Source organism: Silene latifolia, chromosome X (assembly GCF_048544455.1).
Source record: "Silene latifolia isolate original U9 population chromosome X, ASM4854445v1, whole genome shotgun sequence".
NCBI classification, from domain to species: domain Eukaryota; kingdom Viridiplantae; phylum Streptophyta; class Magnoliopsida; order Caryophyllales; family Caryophyllaceae; genus Silene; species Silene latifolia.
The window spans coordinates 86,787,943-86,807,425 of record NC_133537.1 but is presented as its reverse complement, the minus strand read 5'-3'; the positions used below and the strand labels follow the sequence as shown (position 1 = coordinate 86,807,425).

The 19,483-nt window shown below is 39.3% G+C and overlaps 1 protein-coding gene across 1 annotated transcript; it reads left to right on the top strand.

Moving 5' to 3' along the window:
• The first annotated feature begins 730 nt into the window (after positions 1-730).
• On the top strand, positions 731-2,134 carry LOC141617788 (uncharacterized). Its single transcript, XM_074434935.1, has one exon. It carries the CDS (start codon positions 731-733, stop codon positions 2,132-2,134), a length of 1,404 nt encoding a protein of 467 aa, XP_074291036.1.
• The last annotated feature ends 17,349 nt before the right edge of the window (positions 2,135-19,483 follow it).

Genomic DNA, 19,483 nt, shown 5'->3' with positions numbered 1-19,483 from the left:
AAAACATGTTCTTTATTTTCAGATGAACTTATTCCAAAAATACAAAAATATGCTTTTCTTATTTTTGATTTCCTAATCCTACATTGTTTATTGAGAACAATGTCCAAAATAAAGTGGGAGATGGGAATTTATATTCCAAAACTTATAAAAATTTGAACTTTGAAATTTTTCAAAAATATGTTTCTTATTTTAATGCATTTAATTTCATAAAATCCCTAAAAATTTGAAAATTACAAAAACATTTAAAAATTGGAAAAACTAAAAAAAATATTCTTTCATTTAGTAGTATAGAATTGTATATATTTGTGTGCTTTTGTTCTCTACGGATATGTACAACACTCTATTTGAGACATTAACAAAAGGGAAATATGAAGACCGCTTGGTATGATCGTTCTAATTCCTTATTCCCTTCCATTTCTTTTCATTATTCATATGAAAAGGATGGGCTTATATGTCAAGGAGGATGTTGTGTATTTTTGTTGTTATGGTTGTGTGCCTATGTGTTGTTGGGAGCTTGCATATAGTTTTTATGACATGTAGTTGATAAAAGCATATGGATTAGATTGTTTATATATAGGTTGCATCATGACATGTAGCTGCATTTAGGAATAAATCATGGAAAATGCTTACTTGAGAAACTAGACAAGTGGGTAATGTTTTTGGGGTTTTTAAAGGAGAAAGGGGGTTGAGACAGGGAGACCCTCTATCTCCCCTTCTCTTTACTGTGTGCATGGAGTACCTGTCTAGGATTTTAACTTACTCAACTGGAGCAAATGAGTTCAAATACCATCCTATGTGTAAGCAGATGAAGCTCACCCACCTTATGTTTCCAGATGACTTGTTACTTTTTTGCAATGGAGATGGCCCTTCTATTATGACTATTCTAAGATCCTTTGCAACTTTCTCTAAAACCTCAGGTCTCAATATGAGCAAGGGCAAATCTAATGCCTACTTCAATGGGGTTAATGAGAGCTTGAAACAGGACATTTTGAGGATATCAGGGATGGTGGAAGGGGCCCTACCTTTCAAATACCTTGGAGTTCCTATTAAAACTACAAGACTTAATGCCAAGGATTATAAGCCTCTCATTGATAAAATACTTCAGAGAATAAGGAATTTGGGGGCTAGAAAGCTATCCTATGCAGGTAGAATGGTCCTGGTTAAGGCAGTTCTCAAGACTTTGCATAATTATTGGGCTAGTAATTTTATTCTTCCTGCAGGAGTGTTCAAAAGGATTGAGGCCATATGTATAAATTTTCAATGGGACGGAGGGGTTGACTATCTGAGATCTCTACTTGTCTCATGGGAAAAAATATGCAGACCTAAGCATGAAGGTGGTCTTGGACTGAACTGTGCAATCCAGTGGAACAAAGCAGCTGTAGGAAAATTGGTCTGGTGGTTGGCAACCAAACCGGACCAATTATGGGTTAAATGGATTAATGCAGTGTACATAAAAGGGGATAATTGGCTTGAGTATTCTTCTACAAATAACTCGAGTTGGTCTTGGAGGAAAATTTGTTCTGTTAAGTCCATTTTTCAAGAATCCTATCAGCATCACATATGGGCAATGGATCAGGGAAGGGACTATTCTATAGCCAAAGGGTATGAATTCATCATAAATAAAGGGGAGAGAGTCCAGTGGCATCAGTTCGTATGGAATAAATACACACTGCCTAAACACAGTTTTCTAACCTGGATTTATATGCATAATGCTCTAAATACTAAGGATAAGCTTCATAAATTCAGGATAAGTGACAATCATACCTGTGAGATTTGTGGAATTGGATATGAGACGGCTTCACATCTCTTCTTTGCATGTGATTACAGCTCCAGGGTCCTTAACCTTGTAGGCGGATTATTTGGAGAGAGCATTCCAGCGGATGCTTTTACAGAATGGAGGAGAGGACTTAAGTGCTCTGGGATGCGGAAAGATGTCACCAACGCCATAATCAATGCTTGTATCTATGGCATCTGGAAGCAACGGAACTTATGTAAGCATGAATTAATCTTGATTAATCCGGCGAAATTGGTTACTCAAATCATTAAAGAGGTTACAGATCGTACCTTGAGCTTCACTGAGAATCTGGAAGGTCGAGACAGGGAATGGTTGGAAGGATTGCGAAATCGTGCTTGATTGAAGGAGGAAGACGATCCATTTTTAGAGGTTGATGATAAAATGAGAAAAGTGAAGGTTTCCTCCAGGTGTTGCGTTTGTTGTCCAAAAATTAGTCTGAGAAGTTAGTGGGTCCTTTTTTGTTTTGGGCTTGTTCTGGGCTCTTTATAGTTTGGATTATTTAGCTCCGGGCTGGGTCGTTTGACCACTGGGCTACTTGATGTATGGTTACGTTTTTTCGGTAATATACTTACATTTTACCGAAAAAAAAACTAGACAAGTGTGTATAGGCCCCTTGTTGATACTTATTCTCCTTAACGCTTTGTTTGCTAGAATATTCTTCACACACTTTTTTAGTGTCATACTAGTATCATTTGACCCATACACTAAGGCCTTGTCAATAGTACCTTGTGGTGTGATAATTCCTTGGCTATCGTTTATTCCAAAGTGATCTTTGAAGCCATGCAACCGTTCTTCCACTTCTACCATCTATCATTTTGTTAACCAAAGGGAATGGGCACTATAATCGTCAAATTGAGTTCAAATGCCAATGAAAGCCAAAACGTTTGCAATGTTGTCAAAGTTATTCTTGTCTTAGGCCTAGGAGTGCAAATTGGACTTCCATGCTCTTCCATAGTACCCTTATTACATATGGGGTCGCTCTCAATGTCACTTTGGTGAAGATTTGCATATTGTTGGTCACCGCCGCATTCCTTTGTCAAAAGACCAAATGCCAATCATAAAAAAATGGCAGGAAATGTGCTGAATGTCAATTGCTACAAAAATGTGAAACTCATGTATCTTGATTCCTTTATCCATTGATGGTCTTATACTTTGTTGCATGGTGGAGAGGGGACGACCCTTCCTTTTGTCTAGGCAAGAGGTGGAATTCCGCGATCCAATAATGTCTTCTAACGCCATAAGGACCCGCTTTTGACGAAAGTATTTAGTAATTGTGGGCAAATGTAGCCTAGTTTAACACTACTTAGAGGTGATTTATTTATATCCTTTTGAACCTAGTAGTTTGTAAAACTAGTATCTATGATGGTGTATGTGCCCTTAGATTATTTCTCTTTTAGTTGATCCCGCCACTTAGATGAGGATAGTAGTTATTCTTTTGTAGATGCATCCTATTACTTGTTTTATATGCCTAATGCTTGGATGTATTGCCATTTTGGCAAGACCCCACTTGTCTTGCAAGAAGGCATCTTACCTCATAGTTGCCTTTTTGTGAGTTGAAGGGACGGAGTGACACCCGCTTATTATCTTATGCCAGATATGCTACTTAGGATTAGTTTAAATAAAGGACTTAGTTTTTGTCACCTCTTTACTCGGGACGAGTAAAGGCTCGGTTTGGGGATATTTGATGCGGCTCATATTTGCACATTTTTAACCCCTTAACCAACCCTATTTTGCATGCTATTATGGTCTTTCATTGTCATTTTCTATGTTAATTGCTCCATATTTGCTTTCCAAGTGCATGTTATGTGTCTTGTAGGAAAGGAGTTAAAAGAGGCGGAATTCCCGTCTTTTGTGCACACGCTTGAGAGCTAGTTGACGACATTAGAAGATTAGCATGAAGAGGAGGCAAGAATGACCACCCAATGATGTTAGGAACAAGGTTTAGATGGAGCATGTAGCATCCCCTTTGGCTACAAACCACCCTTAAGGAGTTAAGGAGCCATTAGAAGCAAAGAATAAGGATTTGACGTCTATCCCGCACGAGATAGAATCAGCTCGCTCGAGATTGGGGTAATTTGCAGCCATTCCCTCGAGTTGATATCAGCCTGCTCGAGTTATAGCCCAGTGTAGATACCTAGTATCTGTCGAGTCTCCAACAAACAGCTAATCATTATCGGATTACAACATGCTTAGGAATCGCAGCGTTTGATCAACAGTTTTGTATAACTATACGTCGGAAAACTCAAAACGATTTCGAAAACAAAACTTTTCAAAAGTACCCGGAGTGTTTAATGCACGACGACGGGGTCGCAATGACACTAACTAGAGTCAAAACCGACACCGGACAAAAAACCCACTCAAAAATTCAAATCCCGACTCCAACAACGAGTCAAACTCAGTCAAACACAAAAACCAAATTTCTCAAAACTTCCATATTAAGTATTCCCGAAATACATGAATGGTCATGTACAAATAATGTCATCCAAAACATAGGATATAACAAATCATGATTTCAATTGCGTGATAGTGACAAGACAGCTCAAAGACCCGCGAAATGGCTCGCGCCTCTTCGAGTAGCCCATGCGGCCACCTCGCTCAAAACGCACACAACCACCCATTTTCCTACAAATACCCCTCAAATGCCACCATTTTAAGGTACGCGAGTGTCCGCCCCCTCATCTCTCCCTTAAAATTCTCGACTCGACTTCTTAATTCACAAACCGACACGTGTTTTCGACCTACCGATCGAAAACACAAGACTTACACATTGTTTGGTACAGTCATCGTGCATTAAATCACTTGACCGACCACTTCGACCAACTACACCATCACTAAACTTAACAAAACACTCTTTTACATTGCTAAAACGGTTTTCAACCGAGTTTTCCGACCTAACATGTTGATACACTTTCGTCGATTTCTCGTCTCAATCCTAGCATGTAAGTATGAGGGTGTAAAATCCTCTTCTTTCATGTTTTTCATCTGTTTTATGACTATAACATGCTAAAACATGCATAACATGATTCAAATATAGGTTAGATGAGCCAAACCGGATTTTGGCCGGAGACAGGGGCTGCTTGTATAGCAGAGAGGATCGCGCCTCAATGCCCTCTCATGCCTTAATCCAGCAATGTTTGCTCTCATCTTTCCTCTTTATTTCACTTCTTATTTACAATCGGTTTTTACCATTTCAAATATTTCAAATCATTTTCATGATAAACCTTTAACCATAAAACATTTTCACCCTTGGTTCCTCATACCATGACGGTTTAATCCGTGTTTCGGTGATAATATTTGGTTAATCACATTTTAAAGGGTATCTTAAAACCATTTATTTCATTTCTTTACATTTCAAAACAAACATATTAGTCATAAACACAAAGTCATCATTGGTTCCACATACCATGTCGGTTTAAACCCGAGTACGATGATAAACATGGACTAATTAAAAATAAATGAACTTTATACAATTAGTTCATAATCATTTTTCAAAAATATTCATGTCAAGCTTGCAAAACCGAACCCGACATCGAATATTATCAATACAATGACGATTATTCAAGTCTCGTTCCTCATATTGACACCAAAGCGGTCTAAACAACCTTTTTAAACCAAGACGGGATCAAACACCCTCTTTCCAAACCATTTTACATACATTTTAACAGTCAGAAGACGTCCCTTGGACAGTCTGCTAACCCACGCCTAAACAGGCCAACCATTTTCAAGTTTTCAAACCAGGACAGGCCTGCTTGCATCGCCGGATGGCTCGCGCCTCAATAGGCTGCCTGATGCAGACCCTGCTTCCTTTTGGGCACTCGTCTAGGATGATCCCGACTTCGGTTAACCCGAATACAGGACGGATCAGATGGCAAATCTCCCTCTTTTACATTGTATTTGCAAAAGGCCTTTCTAAGACAAACGGATCACATTATGCACCATAAACCTAACTCGGTAAATGGATGTTTAATTTCCATCTTGCATGCAAATCAACACTAAATCCAACTTCATATCAATTACTTGATATTTGGATAAACAACCGACGTAGAAATCTCATATGTTAGGTTCAAACTTGTGGATGCACATTCATGCATTTACCCGTTTTATCAACTTTTGCATTTAACCAACCAAGATCGATCAGTAGAGGCCGTTACCGCGGGCGGGATTGGGTGTCCGATTAAAGGGCTTCCCAATACATACCTTCACCTCTTACTCGGAAACTTAGGATAGTGGACGACCTTATCTAGGGCGTACGATAGTCATTTTAGAGATAGGATGCTAAAGAGGGACGACTTCTTATCTTTAGTACCTATGTCAAACACCGCTTTTTGCCTTGGTTGACCTAGGTATAAAGTTGATTCGAATGGGTTCCAAGCATCCCACAAAAGCTTGGTGGCGACTCCGAAAATCTCTTGCATTGTTTCGCGACCCTTCCCGAGATGAAATCGACCGATCTAAAATGATCCGGTTGAAAGCATTTTTACGCCGCCGAGCATGGCTTTCAAAAGACAGCTGCATGTCTACAGATCGGCTGCGCGTGCAAGTGGCCCATGTCTATAGACTGGTAGGTGGCCCATGGCCACGGACCAGTGTGTGACCCATGTCCACACCCAGAAGCAGCCCTTCCTTACTTAGCTCCCAAGATTCCTCCTGTAGCTCGAGGAAGACATTAATCTACCTCGCCTATTCCGCAGTTTCCTAATTTACCCTTCTTAAACATAATCTTTTACTTACTATATATAGCTCCTTTATAATTTAAGGTTATACCTCCTTATATTGGATGAAACGCCTTATATTATAATGCTACACCCGGATCTTCCCATCATCCCTGGAACCGATTCCCCGCCAGTGGTACTATTCCCTTGACCCCAAGAGCATTACAACTTGGGACGAAGTCGCCGTTGAATTTGATAAACCGTATGCCGACTACGTCGACATCCAAGCCAACACCGGCACTCTTGAAGTCCTAACTCAGAATGGTAAGGAAGGATTCACAGAATTCCTAACCCGTTGGAGGAGGGTAAGCACTAAATTGGTCAGTAAGCCGAGTGAGTCAACTCAGGTGGAGAAGTTTGTCAACAACCTCCGTCCGGTTTATGCCAACCAGCTAAGATATCAAAACATCAAAACGTTCCAGGACCTATAAATCCTCGGTACCCACATTGAAGACAACCTCCGCAAGGGTGTCCTAGCCAAAACCACTGGTAGAGGCTATCAGGGATCTACATCAACTAGATTTCGCCTCTATAGTCAGACAAACAATATCGATGAGGTCAACCTCCTCAAACCAACCACAAAGAAAACTGAACGTCCTCAAAAGGTATTCACAAAAATGGGGACGACATATGCCAGTGCCCTAAAAAGACTCATGGACTAAGGAAAACTACAGCCAATTGGGCCCACTCCGAACCCGTCCGAGGCCAAGAAGACCTGTTTCTGGAATCCAAATGCCTACTGCCAATACCACCAGGGTAAAGGTCATGACACAGAGACCTGCTTTAAACTGATGCACGCTATTCAAGATATGATCGAGAAAAGGGAATTATCTTTACCTCCACCCACCAAACAAAATAACAAAACTAACCCTTTGGGAATCCTTACCATCTCTGATGACGAACCAACCTTGGATTGCTCACACCTCATCCTACCGGATGATGACGAGGTGAATGCCTTGGATAAGGATGCCCCAAGCGGGATGTTCGTATTCAGCGCTGCAACTATGCTCACCATGTTCCAACAAGTTGAAGAAGCCATAGCCAGTCTCTCAGAGAGGATTACCTGACATGAGGACGCCTACCACCGGCTAATTTTCAACCCACCTACACCAACACTACGCTCAAGGGAAGGTCCTCCAAGCACCCAAAACTAACCTCACCATAAAGGATTGCCCCCGCGACCATTCTGGCATGCACCCCACAATAATCAACCCCACAAAAACTACCCCCACAAGAACTTCCCTTACAAAAACTATTCGCCAAAGAATACCCCTCCAAGGTACCCTCGCGGCCCCAAAATCAATGGTATCTTGAGCGACGACACGGAGGATGTCTACATGGTTCCGGGAAAGAGCAAGCAAGCAATAGAGATCGGTCATCTTACCCGGTCTGGACCTATCAAAACTCGAACAATACAACAGTCGTTCCGACAACAAACAACCAAGTTGTCCTGGACATGGATACTCAACCCAAGGTTCCCGAAAACTCGATCCTTAAACAACTGCAGAAAGCAAAGGCCGAAATTTCAATTTGGCAACTAATTGCTACATCATTCGAACACCGGCAGGCTTTGCTACAAGCCTTGGGAAAGTTAACAGTTCCCTGTACCTCCTCTCCTAAAGAAGTGGTAGAACAGATGACAAGGGATGTCCCCGACCTAAGCAACCCGGTCATCTTCTCTGACGAAGATATCTCTCCATTTGGAGCCAACCATAACCTGGCCTTTTACATCACGGTACAATGCCTCAAGAAGAATGTGCCTATGGTTCTAGTGGACGACGGATCTACGGTCAATGTCATTCCCCTCAAGACGGCTCACAAATTGGGTACCAAAGAAGCTGATTTGGTCCCAACTAACCAAGGAGTACGCGCCTATGATGGCACTCGTCATAAGGTTGCGGGGCTTATCACCTTGACCATTGGAAATGGACCCTTGGAAAGACAAGCCAGTTTCCAAGTGGTCGATATCAACGCCTCTTTCAACATGATTTTGGGACGCCCCTGGATTCACACCGTCAAGGCCGTCACCTCAACGCTTCATCAGAAAATCTGGGTCCCTGTGAACGGGAAAACAGTCATAATTCCCGCATCCCCGATCAAGGCTATCATGAAGAAGGGAATAGCCTCTCAAGTCATTGAAGAGGACGATAACGAAATGTGGGGATTCCAAGCTGTGAATGCCCTAATCGGTGAATCAGCACCCTTTGATTGTGACCCGTTCTCAAACCTCACAGTCAATCGTATTCTGATGCGCCAGGGTTATTTCCCGGGCTTACCCCTCAACCCGCTGAAGAGCACCTTGCCTCTTATGAAATAGGCCAAGGTCTCTAACATTCCCTTTGGGCTAGGCTATGAGCCTACCGATGAAGAAATCCAAGAGATGAACCTCCTAATACGGAAACGCAAAAAGCACGGAGTTATCCTTCATCCCTACCATTTGACTCTCAATGGATACTTCATCCCCGAGGGAGAATCCGAGCTCTACAACGGCTTTCCTGAGCCGATCTATGACTTCATAGCTTAGGTCAAGCACCCGGGCGTAGAAGTCTTCCAAGACTACTACATCATCCCCGACAACACCAAAGCTGCGTCGACTAAATCTGAGTCGACCCCATGCCTCGATGGACAAGCCGTCAGTCTCCTCTTCAGGGAAGACAATATCAAGCACCTCGGCTTTGAGGACATCATCAACATCGCTCTAAAGGATAACCAGTTCGATCCCACTGCCTTAATCTCTGATATTGACCCAGAGAAAACTACACAAGGATGGAGGAAAACTGTCAAGTGGACCAATCGCCAAGGCCGTGTTCTCAAGATCACAACTGGAGAAGGCCCTATGTTCAAAGAGGAAAGTGAAGAAGAGTCTGATTCTGAGTCAGAGTCGAAGTCTGTCTTAGCTCCTAGCACTCCTGATGTCCTAGTCAAGGTCCATTTTCTACTGTTTTATCACAAACTTGTGGCTGCTTCAGTGGCCGAATCAACTAAGGTTATCCCCACTCCCATGGAAGGTAGCAACCTGGAGCTTGTTCCAGGGGTCATCTCCTCTGCTGTGTCGCCTCTGACTGTCCATGAGATGTCTGTCCTATCCGAGCTTTTCACTCAAGTCGGCTTAATGAACGCTAAGTTTGCTTCTGACTCGTCTCAATTTAACTACAATACAATTCTGAACGAACATGAGGAGTTTAACTTGAGTGACTTCCCACCCCACCTAGCCAAAGAACTTGACAAACGAGAAGATAGGACCCCCATCATTCAGGAGACTGAACCTATTAACATAGGGACCAATAACACAACTCAAGAACTTAGGATAAGGACCACCCTTGACCCCTCGGAAAGACAGCAGTTTATCGACCTCCTACACCAATACAAGGACGTAATCGCTTGGTCTTACAGAGACATGCCTGGGATCGACAAGGAGATTTCAGAACACAGGATACCCATCAAACCCAGAGCTAAGCTTGTGAAACAAAAGTTGCGGCGTATGCGTCCTGAATGGGCCTTGAAAATCAAGGAAGTGGTGGACAAACAGTTCAAAGCCGGATTCATTAAAGTGTCTGAATACTCTGACTGGGTGGCCAACATAGTTCATGTACCCAAGAAAGACGGGAGAATTCGGGTTTCCGTCGACTTCAGGGACCTAAACAAAGCAAGTCCAAAAGACGACTTCCCTCTGCCACATGTTGACATTCTAGTGGATAACACCGCCGAGCATGCCCTACTAGCATTCATGGACGGGTATGCTGGGTACAACCAGATCAAAATGGCTGACGAAGATATGCATAAGATTGCATTCACTTCACAGTTGGGTACATAATGCTACACTGTCATGTCCTTCGGTCTAATCAACGCCTAAGCAAACTGCCAAAGAACGGCCACCACACTCCTACATGACATGATGCACAAGGAGGTGGAGGTATATGTCGATGACATGATCGTCAAATCAAAAGAGCAGGACGGCCACATCAGCGCCCTTCGGAAATTCTTCGCTCGCCTTTGGAAATACAACATGAGACTAAATCCTCAGAAGTGTGCATTCGGGGTCACCTCCGGAAAGCTCCTGGAACACGTCGTCAGCAAAAGAGGCATCGAAATTGATCCTACAAAAATTAAAGCTCTTCAACAAATGCCCCGGCCTAAGAACGAGTAGAATATTTGAGGATTTCTCAGTCAAGTCCAATACATCAGCCACTTCATAGCCAAACTCACTATGAATTGCGAACCAATCTTCAAGAAGCATCACGCCTCTGATCACACCGATTGGGACAATGACTGTCAAAAGGCCTTCGACAGGATAATGGAAATCCTATCCAAACCTCATGTCTTCATGCCACCTCAATATGTAATTCCCTTATCCCTATACCTGACTGTCACTGACACAGCCATGGAGGCAATGCTAGCACAAACAGTCAATGGCGAAGAACGAGCTATCTACTACATCAGCAAAAAGTTTATCGAATACGAAAGAAGATACACCCAACTGGAAAAGACATGCCATGCCCTGGTCTAGTGAACTAAGAAGCTGCGACACTACATGCTCAGCTACATGGATCATATCTACTCCAATATGGACCCGGTCAAAAACATTTTCGAAAAACCCGTACTAAACGGAAGGCTGTCTAAATGGACACTCATGCTATTTGAATTTGACCTCAAATTCGTACTCCTCAAGGTTATCAAGGGAAGGGCGGTCGCCGATTTCCTAGCAGAAAACCCCGTCAACAAGGATCCAACGACCGACACATGGTCACTTCTTGACGTAGACATCCTTTGTGCCGACACCGATGCATGGGACCTATACTTCGACGGTGCATCAAACCTAAGAGGCTTCGGGCTAGGAATCCTCCTAATATCACCGGAAGGGGAACATGTTCCGATCACAGTCAAACTAGACTTCGCCGTCACCAAAAATGCCGCCAAATATAAAGCATGCCTCATCGGCCTACAAGCAGCCATAAAGCTTGCCATCAAGAAGTTGAGGGTCCACAACGATTCCTCTCTCATCATCAATCAGGTGTCCGGATCATGGAAAATTCGAAGCGACAGCTTAGCGCCCTACCGAGCAAAGATCAATCAAGAGGCCGAATTCTTCGACCAAGTCGACTACTTCCACTTGCCACGAGAGAAAAATCAATTTGCTAATGCCCTAGCAAAACTTTCCGCGCTCGTCAACATACCTGACGACATCTGCGCCATCAACAACGACGAGAAAAACCATGTCGAACCTTGGTACCAAGCCATCGTCAACTACAAAACCAAAAACGAATTCCCTCCCAACTGTGATACAAGAGGACAAAAAGCCATCCGTTTACTTGCATCAAAATTCGTGATTAACCAAGAACAACTATACAAAAGAACACCCCAAGGGATTCTTCTCCTTTGCATTGATCACCACAAAGCCAAAAAAGTCATGGAAGAGGTCCACGACGGAGAATACGGCCCTCACATGAGCGCAATGATGCTAGCCCGAAAAATCATGCGGTTAGGCTACTACTGGACCACCATAGAAGCCGATTGCAGAAACTACGTCAAACACTGCCACAATTGCCAAATCTTCGGCAACATACAACATATACCACCATCCCTTTTATACACCATAACATCACCCTGGCCTTTCTCGACCTGGGGCATCGACATCATCGGGAAAGCCATCTCGATAGGCACCAAAGGGCATTGCTTCGTCCTCGTTACCATCGACTACTTCACCAAATGGGTGGAAACCCACAGTCCTATGTAGTCTTGGCCGCCAAACAAGTGGCCAAGTTCATCCAGGATAACATCATCTACAGATATGGGGTACCCCATGAAATCTTCAGCGACCAAGTCTCCCACTTCCGGGCGGAAACACAAGCCTTGCTGGACAAATACAAAATCAAGCGACATCGATCATCAAGAAGATGCAAGACAATTACCGCGATTGGCCGAGCAAACTCCCATTCGCACTCTAGGGATACTAAACCTCCATTCGAACACCAACTGGAGCCACACCCTTCTACCTAGCATACGGTATGAAGGCGGTTCAACCAGTAGAGTGTGGAGGTCCCATCTCTATGCATCCTACTGGAAAGTCAAGTTCCTGAGGCGGAATGGACACGTCGAAGCTTCGAACAACTCACGCTTCTATACGAACGGCGACTCAACGCCTTACACAACGTCCAGCTATGCCAATGACGTATACAATGGGCATTCAACAAAAAGGTCAAACCCAGAAACATCAAAGAAGGCGACTTGGTCCTCAAGTCGGTTAGAGCACCACTACCCGACGATCCGAGGGGGAAATTCAAACCCAATTGGGCCGGGCCATACCTCGTCAAGAAAATACTTTCGAGGAGCGCACTGAGACTGAGTGACCTAGACGGGGAGGCTTTCACAAACCCGACCAACCTAGACCAACTTAAGAAATAATACCCTTGAACTCTAGTAACCACAAACCTTACCCTAATTTCACAACTAGTGACCACAATATCCCTTTCAAGTCAAGTTCCTCAACGCGTTCTGATTTGAAATTGCATGTTTTACTGAGTCTAAGTTACGACACCTTGCCATGTTTCAAAACAGCCTCTGATTTGTCAAAGGAAACATACATTTGCACTCAAACAAAACACCTGAACTACGAGCATGGTTTGATTTTGTTGGAGTATGTGTCCTTAACAATAGTGCGATCACAAGTTTAAACCTCATATTATGAATACGTATGTGATGATTCATTAATATAGTCAACTGATCAACATTAATCAGTAATGATTGGCTTGCTAGAGTTTGACGTTACTATCGTAGGACAGTGGTGGTCATTTGATCCCTAAAGGCACACCTATAGGATGATGCCCTAATCAGTAAAGCTAATTAGTTGTATATTGATACAAGTTAATTAATTCCTTAAATAAGAACAATATATATTTATCACAGGAAATATGTATCTTATTGTAATTCGATTAAATAAGATTCGATTTAGTGGATTAATATGTTAATTTAATAAATTATGTTGAAGTTTTACAAATATTTCGAGGTAGAGGTAATTAGTTATTTACATTTACAAGAGGTTGTAAATAGTTATTTACATTCACACCTATAGGATGATGCCCATTATATGTTGATATAATGATAAAATATTATTCAATAAGTTGAGTGACTATATGTTTATTAATTTGTAACATAATTGTTGTATGATCAAATTAATATTTAATTATGTAAGATAATTAAACAAACGACTATTAAGCATTTGTGGGACAAATATTCTAAGACAAAAATGGACCCATATTTACTCAAGTGCACCGTCCAAACTGGTGTGCATGCTTGAGTTTTTGGTTTTGTCATTTTGTTGTTGGAAAGATGCTCCAACATCTTATGACATGCTTTATTCCTAGCCTACTACCTACACAAAAAGAGGATTACATAAGACAAAATGAGAAAAACCAAAAATGCTCGATAAACGAGCATTTGGACGGATCATTCAAGGGAGTAGAAGAATTTTGTTCTTCTTATGATTACTCTACTTTTCTCTCAAAAATATACATGCAAAAATCCCTCTCTCATACTTACTTTTCCTTCTCTAAAACTTGAGAAGTTTTAATCTAAATTTTTCAAAAATACTACTACTGTTATTAATGTAATATATGAGTATTAGTAGTCATTTTTAAGGTAGACTACTGAATAAATATCTAGCAAATATTATTTAGTAGTGATAAGGGCTTGAGGAGGGTTTCTACATTTGAGACCAAGGTTGGAGGGTCTTCCATTGACATTTAAGCTCAAGAAAAAGTGAAGGTAGGAGACCTTCCTTGTGCCCAAAAATCCGAAAACAACAATCTGAGAACTATTGTTTTCTTATTTTATCTCTTATTTAGTTATGCATGCACTAGATCCTTAGAACAGTTATTAATATGTTAATTAGTTCACCATTGGAGATGTCTAAAAATAGGTATATGAACCTAACAATTGGTATCAGAGCATAGGATGTTGCATGCATAATCGATTTATACTTTTTTTCGTGTTATTAGTAACTTAATTAAAATAATAATTTGTGATTTATTAGATAAAGCCACGAAATATTGATGCATGTTATATATTCTGGTCCTAAAATGTATTTAGGTCATTTTTATGATTTATGGTATTTTATTTCTCAATTTAATGATTTTTAATTATTTTATTACATTTTTATTATTAAAATGGTATTTAAAATGCTAAAAATAGTTAAACTTAGTCTATGACCTTAAAATTTATATATGTTGTCACATGCATATTTTACTCACTGTGTGTAAAATTTAAGATGAACTTGATTCATTTTGTATGATTTATGAATTTTTAGAGTAAAAATAACATAAATAGTCACTATTTTAGCATAAATAGCTAAAATAAATTACATGGAATGAGAAAATTATTTTAGGTTGCATTAATATCCTACTTATCGGATCTAAAGTTTTAAAATTGATTAGATTAATTTTTGTATGCTTTAGATGTTTTATTTGATAAAACCGATAAATTACAACTACATTTTTCTCGAAATAAATTCGAAAATTTTAACCATGATTTTGACATTATGAGTGTCATGGATATATTACAGAATGTTCAAAAATTTAAAATTAAAATTTTGAAATTATTGTAATTTAATTTGGATTTATTTCATAAATGTTATGATTTTAGGGTCAAAATGAGTATAACATTATATCAAGTTGAATTATTGTCAAAAATTGAGTAATGACTAATTTTTGAGACCTAATATTGTTAGGATAATTAACTTGGACTAAAATTAGATTTTAGTATTACTTTACGATTTTAATAAGTTAAAAATCATGAATTTCCTTAAAACCTGGTTATGTGATCGATATAAGTTAAATAGGGTGATTTGGCACATAATTTGGCATGACAGACACATATTATAATGCTGCATATTTCATTGTTGAATGTCATATTTTATTTATGTATTTTGAATTATGTAATTTATCTTACTGTAATACCTCAAATATTTTAATCTTATATTTGACTAATTTGTTTTATATTCCAATATTAATTTTTAGGAAAAAAAAACAAAATAAAATAGCTTCCAATGTCGATTTATTACTCTATAGGGTTTAACCCCTATGTTTATATATTAATTCTTATGATCTCATGGCATTAGCCGCTTCAACCATTCTTATTTCTCCTCTTTTGTGTTCCTACGGTACACATCATATTCCCCCAGTTACTTTCTAAATTGCTTTCAACACCACATTCATACCAATGTAAACATACTTAAATTAATTGGTATGGTCTTTTACTAGCATCATCATCACCTTAATCCATCTTTGCCCAGGGTTTTCAACTATTTTCTCAAATAATTTCGGATACATGCTCCGTAGTGCCTTTATGGATTATTTGACTTATTCTCGCTCTATTATAGGTAACACGATTCTACCGATTCTATTATTATTACTATTGTTCGAGGTTGTGTGCTTATGTGTTAATTAAGCCTTGTTAATTAATTGTTACTTTTAACTGGGTTTGTCATTGGATGGTTGTTAATAATAGTAATAGTAGCTATATATATATATATATATCTATTGTTTCTATTGTTTGTGAGATGGGTCGATAATTGTGTAAGGGGGTTAATGGCTTAGTTACCAAGATAACAATGATTTGTGTGTGCTATATGAGAAAGTAGCTAATGGGAAAGTATATTCTCATGATTACGTCAACTAAGGTTGGGTAATTAGTTTGATGATCTGAATTCATATATGGTAGTATCATAATTAGGAGTGTACAGGAGGCGGGGGATGTAGATAGACATAACTTGTTGATAGTTGGTGAATTAATTAAGTATTGAGTACGAGGAAGGTGGGCAACTGGTTTAGCTAGCTTCAACGGTATTGTTATGTCGGATTATGGATTTTGGTATTGTGTTTTAGTGGTTGTTTCCTTTGACCTTGATACGTGGGTGACTAGCTTGGATTTTATACTCTATGTGTTGAGCACGGTTCTCTGAACCTTGACGATATTGAAATTGAGATTGAGATTGGTTACTGGTATAGAGTTATGAGGCCGTTGTGCCATATTGTGTTTACGGTCCAGAGTGACCCTGGTTATTGAGTAATATTATGAGATCGGAATTGACATTGAGATGGATATATTGTTTCGCGGTTTTATCCGCCAGTTCACTCACCCCTTGTCATTGGCTTAGGATCGACGATAAAAATACGATACTTGGTTACCGTGGAGTATTATATTATGAGTAATACGGAGTAATGTGTACGACGGAGTAGTGAGTTGGGATTTGTTTAGCTATGATGGCGAGAGATGAGTAATATATTAAAAGCATAGTATGGAATTAGTACGAGGTTCAGATTTGTTTATGGGGGGTGTTTTTATTATTCTCTCTGTTTATTTTTATTTTTACGTGTCTGTGTTTCCACGCTATAACCAAAAGCTAAACTTCTTATATTGAGGTATTATCTGTTACTCACCTTTCCAGCTGACGTGTTTTCTCCCTTCTGGGCTACTCGTTATGGGGGTAGTTCCTTTCTGTCTTCTGATTTTATTTTCAGGTGACTTCCGCTGCTGTTCAAAAGGACTTAATTTCGAGTCAAGTTCTATTTAAGACTTTGTAAAAGTTTTAGTTACTTTTAAAGATTTTATTTTAAGAGACATTTTGTAATAAAAACATTGTATATTGGTTTAATATCCCTGTTTTTTTGGCCAATTTTATATGTAAAGTTAGTTTTAATTTAGCCGAAAATCAGGGGTGTTTCACTTAGTATGGCCTTAGTTTTAATCGATATTACCCGTAATATAAGGGAATATTGATTCGGTTGTAATTTAATGTGATCTCGTATTACTTTTATTTTTACTAGTTTTTTATTTTACAAATGTATAATAGGAATAGCTATGAATTTTTATTATTATTTGTAACTCCATAGTTTCTTCAAGACGGTGCCATTCGGAAAGGCGTTCCGACAAAGACGGTGTTCTTGGGAGGCGTTCCACTTCAAGATTCAAGGGACCAAAGGAGTTGGTTTCCGAATTTGTAATAGATTATTTGATTTTCTTTTTTAGGATGGCCATACTAGGAATTTATTATTTGCTTTCCATTTCTTTTAGGGTGTTGCTCTTTCATGTACATGATTTACTCAATCATGTACATGAATGACCATTTTATCCTTATTATCTTGACACTCATATCCTTCAATATTCTTCCCATTTCAACTTCCTCCTCCATATCTCAGCCACCATCGCTACCACCACCAATCAACCACCACTCGACTTGATCGACCGAACAAATCAAGTGACACAAATTCGCCCAACCTGGAAAACATATCTTAGTAATTGTTAGGAATGTCGAATGCCATGACAAATCACGTAATCTGTATTGCACTCTGCCTCTTCCCTTTCCTCCATCAATTTCCACCTAATTTGTCTCCACTTACTCATCAACAACTTTATTATAATCTAACTTTCACATGTAATTCTTCAATTTTCAATTTAATTTTAACTTCTGATTTTACTATTTCAAATTACAGTTTTGCAAAATTAGGCAATTTTGATACTTTGATCATATGCCAGATTGACAATCGTATAATTTGTTGAATTTGGAAAATTTCAATCGAAACAATTGATAATCAATCAACAAGAATAATAAGGATTGAGGATGAAAAAGATGATGTATCATTCTACCAAGGCTCCTCTTCTTTATAAACCCTAATTTAATTTACATCTACTTTATTTCATAGACATAAAATTGATATGTATTTTAATGTCAAAATTATTACTTGATGAATTTATGAAGATATAAAATTGAATAATTTGGCGAGGATTTGATTAATTTTAGAGAGAGATAAAAAGAGAGGATTTGGTTTAGTTTTTTTGGAAAAGGGGCAAAGAATGGAAAAATTGTGGAAAAAAGTACATAAAAGAGTAAAACTTGTACATGAATGAGCAACTACGTTCTTTTAATATGTTGCATGCATTGTCAAGTCGCCATAATAACACATGCATATCATATCGAGTCATCGACCGTGTCAATTATAATTATCAAGAATTCGACTTTTAGTTCACTTAAAATTTATAGTTAATAAATTGACAAGACCTTTACTTTTAAAAGATTGAAACTTAGCCTTACCAAATAGTAGGAGCCCATGAATCCCAATTTCATAAGGGGTACAATATGATTTTTCGGGTTGCTTCTATTGACGTTGGGTAAGTGGGGTAATAAGTAGTTATTACACTTCGAAAGTTTGGTTGATCTCAACGAAGGTATTATGCGACCGTAGCCGCAATAGGTTCGGGATAAAGATGAATTTAATGTAAAAATCATCGACCGAGAGTTCTAATTGTAGAATCGGTTAAGAGGGTTAACCCACCAAGTTATATTAGTAAAGATGTAGAGGGCACATAGGCTCACATCCAAGTTAATATGAATTTTGGATCTCGGAATCATTTATTATAGTTGGGTAGAGGTCACTATATAAATGATATACTTGTATTAATATTTACAAGTATCATAACAATAAATTTTAATTAATTTCCTTCATCTCAGTTTTTGTAGTTATTTTTACGCAATGGATTCATCTAATACTCATATATACAGATCACCATTAATTCGTGGCTCCAATCATTCAATGAAAAATGCTCCTTGTATGACAATGATACGACTAGAGAACTACGCTTTGGCATTGGTCAGGATAGAAATCTTTGCTACCTTACCACTTCCACACCTCCCACTCCCATATTCATGCCCACCATTTTGGTAAGAGAATCTTGTGAATAAAATCTCACTAATTCCAAGGCATCCTTGTTTGTAGAAACAAGGAGAAATATTATATTGAGTGGGAGTTCTAGCAAGAATGTCCTTGTAACTGAAAGGAGTAATGCTATTATCAAAGGAAAGGCAAAGAAGGGTAAGAAACCCAAACCCGATAATAGATTGGAAGTGGATGGTGAGACTACCACAACCAAAACCAAGAAGGGTGCACAATCCTACGATGAATGTCATTATTATAATGTCATGGGC

What these genes read in the sequence shown, in the direction of transcription:
- LOC141617788 (XM_074434935.1), top strand. Translation starts at nt 731, where the DNA reads ATGGAGTACCTGTCTAGGATTTTAACTTACTCAACTGGAGCAAATGAG.